The sequence below is a fragment of the Drosophila tropicalis genome, unplaced genomic scaffold, assembly GCF_018151085.1.
Source record: "Drosophila tropicalis isolate 14030-0801.00 unplaced genomic scaffold, ASM1815108v1 contig_409, whole genome shotgun sequence".
In the NCBI taxonomy this organism is placed as follows: Eukaryota; Metazoa; Arthropoda; class Insecta; order Diptera; family Drosophilidae; genus Drosophila; species Drosophila tropicalis.
Genome location: NW_027172872.1, coordinates 3,732 through 12,333, shown reverse-complemented (window position 1 = coordinate 12,333; position 8,602 = coordinate 3,732). Strand labels below are relative to the sequence as shown.

At 44.0% G+C, this 8,602-nt stretch overlaps 1 protein-coding gene across 1 annotated transcript; it reads left to right on the top strand.

Annotated features, from left to right (window-relative positions):
• Positions 1 to 228: 228 nt before the first annotated feature.
• Positions 229 to 5,243, top strand: LOC137573481 (uncharacterized; the record flags this gene model as incomplete). Its single annotated transcript, XM_068285410.1, has 3 exons — positions 229 to 1,006; positions 1,223 to 1,959; positions 2,052 to 5,243. Coding segments are annotated over exons 1-3 (4,707 nt in total), but the record flags the coding sequence as incomplete, so codon positions are not given.
• Between the last annotated feature and the right edge of the window lie 3,359 nt (positions 5,244 to 8,602).

Here is an 8,602-nt window from a genome sequence, read left to right as displayed (position 1 = left end):
GGTAAACCACTAAAGGAACCGAAAAGGTTAATTATTTAACTCAACTCGACGGGTCAACCCACGGTTCTACAAGTAAATCATATAGAGGTTAACCTCGATGATTGCATAACCAATCACTAAATTGTGATACATACATAACCTCAACGGTCAACCGTTTACGACCTACATACATACATAGGTCACGTAACTAATCAACGTCGCTTAAAAGTATAAACTCATTGGTAAACCATGGCAACAAAAGACTTATCAAGTGGAATATATCATTGCAAGAAATGCATGCAGGAAGACAGTGACCGCATGGTGCAATGCAATCGATGCTGTTCCTGGTATCATTTCGACTGCGCTGGAGTAATAGACGAGAAATCTGAGAACAGCTGGAACTGCGACTGCGTCAATGTGTCAACGGAAGTCATCACAACAATATTGAGCAACGCATTGCAGAACCTCGGAAATACCACACGAGCAGGTGAACCTCAGGCTACTTCGTCACCAGCAAAACCAACGGGGCCGCTACAAGAACCGGATCGGGACTTTGGTCTATGCCCTCCAAAAATATTCCAGGACACAGCTAGGACAGCTGTTCCTATTTTTACTTCTGCCAAACAAAAAGCGATGGTCACACACTCAGCTGTGCGTGACACGTGGCATTACGATCACGAGGCACCGCAGCTGCCGTTCCTAACCTCAAACAACACGCGTGCTACGACACGCGAACAACCGCACCTAAGTGCTACGCCGATGGCACCCTGGAATTTTACGAATACTCAAAACAGGGCTGCATCGTACTATCCAGAAAATAAAATGCGAATGGACGTAGACACAGCAATGCCAAGCGCGGCACAACTTGCAGCCCGTCAAGCGATACCGAAAGAGCTTCCAACATTTGATGGCAATCCTCAGAACTGGCCTCTATTCTACAGTAGTTTTCAGACAAGTACGGAAATCGCTGGGTATACGAATGCAGAAAATCTTATGCGGCTGCAAGCTAGCCTAAAGGGAAAAGCACGTGAGTTAGTTCAATCCAAACTCCTTTTACCCGCAATGGTCCCTGAAATCATACAAACATTACGTATGTGTTTCGGTCGGCCAGAGCATATTTTGCACAACTTACTGGAAAAAACGCGGCAACTACCCGCAATAAAAGATAAGCTTGAACCACTTATCGAATACGCACTGTGTGTACGAAACATCTACTCAACGATGGAAGCATGTGGACTCACAGGTTACATGCAGAACCCAATGCTCGTACAAGAGCTACTAGAGAAACTCCCCACACAACTGAAGCTGCAGTGGGCAATGTTTCCCAAAGACACTAAGATACCATCAATGGAATCTTTTAGCAAATGGATCTACGACATAGCTGAAGCAGCAAGCCAGGTAACATCACCGCTTTACCATAAGAAGAGCGGAAGCCTAAATCATCACACAGAGGCACCTGAAGAGCAGGTCAAGGAAATTACGTGCGTCGTATGTAACGAACCTGGGCACAAAATACACAGCTGCCCATCGTTCAAAGCCACGCCACATCAACAAAAGATTTCTTTTCTGAAAAATCACAAGCTCTGCCAACAATGCCTAAACCGTCATCACCAAAAGTGCCAACGTGAGAAGGTTTGCGGCATACGAGGCTGCCGAAGCAAACATCACCCATTGATCCACGAGATGCAGCCAATACCAGAGGCTGCGAAATCCAGCAGCCCAAACAGGCCAGCTATGGTCACCAACGTGCATACGCCGGAGGGCAAGCACACCCAGCGATCCAGAGAGTCTGGCTCTACATATTTCCGTGTCATTCCAATACAAATCATCAATAAAACGAAAGTCACTAACACTTTTGCATTTCTAGATGAGGGATCGGCACTAACGCTCATCGACAACAAGGTCTTTAAGCAGCTCGGCTTAAAAGGCGTTCCAGATCCACTGTGCCTAAAATGGACCAACGATAAAATGCATCGGAACGTGTCACGCTTACGGTTGCCAATCCACATAATGGCAATCAATTCTACTTGGAAGAGGTTCACAGTGTAGATACCCTGGATCTACCTGTACAGTCTATCGACATAAGGGCTCTCGCCAAAGAATTCCCCCACCTAGCGGGACTACCGATAGCATCATACACCAACGCACGCCCAAGCATCCTAATCGGCACAAATAACTGGAACCTCGCCGTACCCCTTAAAATCAAAGAGGGGGCATGGCACCAACCAATAGCGTCAAAGACGCGACTGGGATGGGCACTACAAAGCTCCACGCGATCAAGGGCCACTAGAGCTAATGTGAGCGTTCACATGTGTGGATGCAGGGACGCAGACGCTAAGCTACATGAGATCATCAAACAAGCGTTCTCATTAGACGCTACCACAGCAAAACCGCTATCATCACCAGAAGAAACTCAAGCTTTAACCAGACTTGAATCTACTACCTCCCTTAAGAATGGCAGGTACGAGGTCGGCCTAATGTGGAAAGACCCTGAAGTTTCATTACCCGATAGCTACGCAAACGCACTAAAACGGCTTAAATGCCTACAAAAGCAATTTTCCCGACAACCACAGTTGAAAGAGCAAATCACCAAGCAAATCGAGAACCTCGTCGAAAAGGGCTATGCTCGCATGCTGACGCCGGAGGAAATAGCTGCACCAAACAGACGGACATGGTATCTACCAACCTTCATAACTAAAAATCCAAATAAACCAGAGAAGGTCCGGCTTGTATGGGACGCAGCCGCCCAATCTGGCGGCAAGGCCCTGAATGACTACATCTGGAGTGGCCCAGATCTCCTCAACTCCCTGTTTGACCTCTTGCTCTCATTCCGAGTGGGACGAGTGGCGATCTGTGGCGATATTGCCGAGATGTTCCACCAGATCCGAGTGAAACCAGCAGACACCCATGCGCAAAGGTTTCTGTGGTTCGACAGCAAATCCGAGAGGCAAGAGCCTAACGTCTATGTTATGGAAGCGCTTACTTTCGGAATCAATTGCGCACCCTGCATTGCACACTTTATTCGCGACAAAAATGCAGATCGATTCTGCCAACAGTACCCTCAAGCAGCACAAGCCGTGAAGGACTACCACTACGTGGATGATTTTATATACAGTGGCGACGACTACGTGGAAGTCGGAAACATCGCAACTCAAGTCAGAGATATCCATGCAGCAGGTGGTTTCCACATACGCAATTGGTCTTCGAACTCAAAGGAGGTCCTTCGAATACTAAAGAGCGCTTCGCTGCTCCCCGAAGCTGTCGAAATTACCGCCACGGAAAAGGTACTCGGCTTATACTGGGTGCCGAACTCCGACGTATTCACATGCAAGTTCGCCAGGTTGAAGCGCAACGTTTTGGACAGCGACAAAACACCAACCAAACGCGAGCTCTTGCAAGTACTTATGTCAATGTACGACCCACTCGGCTTCATCTCATGCTTTACAATAGAGCTCAAAATCCTACTGCAAGAAGTCTGGAGAAGCGGCATTGGCTGGGACATTGGTTTGCCCGACGCATTGTTGCCCAAATGGATACGATGGAAACGGATCCTTACAACAATCGCCGGATTGACCATCCCGAGATGTTACTTCGACAGCAGCGATCAAGTCCATGATGTCCAGTTACACACGTTCGTTGACGCCAGCGAATTGGCATATGCAGCAGTCTGCTACCTTCGGATACGCCAGGGGAAAAGAACCTACCTCAGCTTCGTGGCCTCCAAGGCGAAAGTGGCACCGTTGAGTCCACTATCTATACCAAGGATGGAACTGCAGGCCGCAGTGATCGGAGCAAAGCTGAGTAACCGAATCCAACGAAATCCAAGTTTGTCAATTAATTCGAGTTGTTATTGGTCCGACTCAAAGACTGTTCTCAAATGGCTTCGTATGGATCCACGAAAGTTTCAGCAATTCGTCATGCACCGCGTTGGCGAAATACTGGAATTCACAAACGTTAGCCAATGGAACTGGGTTCCAACCAACCTTAACCCTGCAGATCTTGCTACTAAAACACACAACGCCAATAAACATGAAACTTGGCTACACGGTCCGGACTATTTGCTGCAGGATCAACACGAGTGGCCAAAATGCGATGATTTGGGGCCACCAAACAATGCTGAAGTCAGGCACAACATACTCTTCATCGACAATGCGCCGATGGAGCTAAAACTTAACGCGGAATATTTTTCCGACTGGCGCAGGCTATATCGAGCTTTAGCGCGTTTTATTCTCTATATTGAGAAACTGAAAGCAAAACAAACAAAGGCATCGCCACCTACAGAGGTGTCTTACGAGATGATTCAGCAGGCACGCACACTCCTACTGCGGCATGCGCAGTCATCTGAATTCAACCCAGCCTTATACAAAGGCATGCGGAAGTCTTGCCAACGCTGTAAAAATGAGAGCGCCATGCCTGATCCACCGCAAATGGCTCCCTTGCCCATTGCCAGGCTGGCTGCCTACCAACGTCCCTTCACTTACGTCGGTATCGACTACTTCGGGCCCTTCTTGGTCGCTGTAGGACGGCGAAGCGAAAAAAGATGGGGAGTTATTTTCACCTGCCTAACCATACGGGCGGTGCATATAGAACTGGCGTGCTCTCTGGACACTGCATCGTGCATAATGTGCATCCGAAACTTCATCAATCGGCGCGGGACCCCAAGAGAAATTTACAACAATGGCACTAACTTCAAAGCTGCCGAAAAGATTATCTGTGACAAAGCGCAGACGATCAACTTCAACGCCGTGCAACCGGCGTTCGATGACATCAAATGGAAATTTAATCCACCAGCCGCTCCTCATATGGGGGGAGCATGGGAGCGACTTGTTCGTTCCGTCAAGACTGTACTCTACGCAATCTGCCCAGCGAGAAAATTCACCAGTGAAGGCCTACAAAGTGCACTATGGGAAGTGGAAATTATCCTAAACTCCAGACCCCTTACTTTTGTCTCTCTGGACAGCAAAGACGACGAGGCTATCACCCCTAACCATCTACTACTAGGATCAGCAAGCGGCTATAAACCAGTCTTCAAAACCACACACACCGTACAGCACATGTGGCAAGCTGTTCAAGAATTCGCCGATCAATTCTGGCGACGATGGGTACGCGAATACGTTCCAGATTTAGCCAGGCGAGGAAAATGGTTTACGAAGAGACCACCAATAGCAGCTGGAGACGTCGTTGTAATATTGGACGAGACTCTGCCCCGAAATAGATGGCCAAAAGGTATAGTCGAGCAAACAATCCTGGCCAGAGACAACCAGGTGCGTCGAGTGATCATCAGAACCGCCAATGGGACTCTTCAACGGCCCGTGGCTAAAGTAGCTGTATTAGACGTCGGCTGTAATGGAGCAAAGCAACCCCATGAAGAGAGCAGCTTTACTGGGGGGGGAATGTTGCCGCCGAAATCCACTAACTGCCCAGCAGACCCGACGCAGCCACCAATGGGTTAACCCATATCACTCATTCTCTTTCATTTTCATACTTATACTTAAGCGCCAGCCTACGTGCTGGGAAATTAACCGTTGCATCTTGCGCTTTAAGCTTACATGTTAGGTTCTATGCTTGTTACTAAGCGGCGGACAGAACAGTTTGGTTACAACCGCGAGTAAGGGCGATTAATTTATAGCGGCTCAACTACCGACTCGCTCGCTCACCATACACACACCCACTTAGCCTACCATTAGCATAAGAAAACACGTGGAAGAAATAAATGAAGTATCACGTGAAAAGTGAAGTGTTTCTTGTGGGCCCGCTAAAACATCGAACCTTAGCGCCAAACTCAACAGGTATCAAATGGGGATGTAAGTCATGCCGGATCGTGGAAGATGAAATGGAACTTTTCATGCGGCAAACAAAGGATAACTTGTTGAGTCTGTCCGCCAGTTTTCTTAAACTCTCTCAAGAGTTTAAAGCTGTCGGGAGAACAGACTTCTTATTCGTCCTTGCGTTTGCCGGTCACCACATCTATATCGGTTCCGACCTTTTCTCAAGCAAGGCAAACTCCAATTCTACAGACGATGTCTGTAGTGTCCGTTTTGTCTGGGCAAGAATCTACACCCATGGATTTTGCCGATAGGGATTCTAGTGATAGTAGTACCGGAGTGCCACTTGTTGCAACTGATGCTACAATTAATGCGGTAGCTGATGCAATACCTGCAATGCCGAAACCATTGGTGGGAGTGCCACCTAAAAAATACATTTTTTTTTCGAGACTTCTCCCTGATGCTACATCGGATGATGTCACATTTGGGCTAAACTGAATGTCTCCAATATATATTTCATTCATAATATGCTTTATTTCCTTATTATTAAATTTAGCTTAAAGCTAGCTATTTACATAACAGAGTTTAGACTATTGTTTATGCAGCTGAGATATTTTGTATTTTTGTTTTTTATTTTATTTTTTATTTTGTAGAATTTTTATTTTAAATGGTAAAGGAAATTGTACGAGAATCCTTTATAGAGGACTTAATGTTAACTTAGAACTAAAAAGGCAGACACTTTAGGGAGACTATATATTTAGATATAGTATGGTAAGTACCTGTCTACTCATATATTGAGCTATTAATTTTTTGTATTAGTGAATTTTATGGTTGCACGGGAGATGAGCTCATCAATCGTATTATCATTGGCTATTTCATGCAGAGAAGTCGTTCTGTGATGACGTGGTAAATTTACGATCATTTTTATACCCTTGCAAAAGGGGTATATTAATTTTGGTCAGAAGTGTGCAACGCATAGAACGAAGCTTCTCCGACCATGCAAAGTATATATATTCTTGATCAGAACGACGAGACGAGTTTAAATAGCCATGTCCGTCCGTCCGTCTGGATCAACGCAAACTCCTCCTAGACCGTAAGAGCTACAGAGCTGAATTTTGCACATAGGCTTGTATATACTGCAGGGGTTGTATATCTTGGATTCAGCCGGATCGGACTACTATATCATATAGCTCCCATACAAACGCCAAAGTCACGAACAGTGACTTTTCTTAATAAATTCGTTATTTTCAGAGCTATTGTCGTAACTTTAATATTAGAGAGTTTATTACGACTATAAACGACTGTGCCGAATTTGATAAAGATCGGGTGACTATATCGTATAGCTCCCATAGGAACGATCGGTCGAAAACAGTGACTTTTGTAAATAATTTCGTTACTTTTAACGCGATTGCTTTCAAATTAAACATTTCTTAATTTAATTTATATCTCTTAATGACTGTGCCGAATTTGATAAAGATCGGGTGACTATATCATATAGCTCCCATAGAATCGATCGGTGGAAAACAGTGACTTTGATCAATATCTTCGTTATTTCCTATGATTGTAGGCCATTCTTTCGCAAACATAAGCCTTTTTATATAAAACGTTCTTCCACATTGATGGCTAATAGGTAAGGAAAGAGTTACCAAAAAAATTGCAAGGGTATACAAACTTTGACGCGGTCGAAGTTAGCCCCGGCTCTTTGGTTAAAATTTTATTTTATGCGATTTGGAGCTTTTTTAAATGCGTTTTGGCTGAAGTGTTCCATATTTCTGCCCCATACATAACCATTGGTAATATTACTGATTTGTATATTGTTAGTTTGTTTTTAGTCGATAAATGAGAAAGGCGATTTATAAAAGGATATACATAGTATACGAACAGTCTTGTTAATTTGATCAATTGTGTTACCTATATGTATGTCTATTAAATAATCATAATATTAAACAGATTTTTCCCATGGGATTTTGATGCCGTTAAGTTCGAGATCTGCGTTTGGTAGGAAACATGGCTTTCTCTTTTTAGTAAAAAAAAGTGCGTCTAACGGTTAGACACGATAGAAGTGAAACCTTCCGTAAAACAAACTGAGAGAGAATGAGACGAAAGCAGCATTAGGAGCGGGATAATTATAGGTTCATTATAATATTGCTATAAAGGTCATATTTAATTTTCTTCATTTTATTATTATTCATCCTCAATGTTTTCAATTTCAACAAATGATACGAGTGGCTTATGATAGCTAAAATATGATACAAATGCTTTGGTTCCGATGTTGTCAACATATCTTTGAAATACCGCGTCAATTGTTGTTTTTGATCGTGTTGTTGATTCTGTGCGATTGTTACACATTTTTAAACTGAATGTTGTATTGAGAAAGTCAATTAAAGGAACCGCTGTGTCCAATGCAAAATTTACGTTAAAATCGCCACTTAAAATCATTGGAACTTTATCGTAATCTTTTCTAAGTATCCGCGATACTTCTGGTGTATACTTTATTAAATTTTCATGAATGAATTCCGTGATGCTATTTATTGATTGATTCGGTGAAATATAAATTACCACAATTAAAATTGTTTTTCCATTGCTCAATCTGGTTTCGCATGCACATATTTCTTCCACTTTAGAGAGCTGAACAGACAGTGATTCTAGTTGCTGTGCATTCATTCATTATATATTTTGTGATACATTTTTATTTACTTTTTATACCCTTGCAGAGGGTATTGTAAAATTGGTCAGATGTTCGTAACGCACAGAAGGAGGCGTTTACGACCTGAGAAGCTGAGTTGATATAGCCATGTCCATCTGTCCGTCCGTCTGTGCGTATGCGTTTTACTCAGCCGTCTTAAGAGCTATCGGGA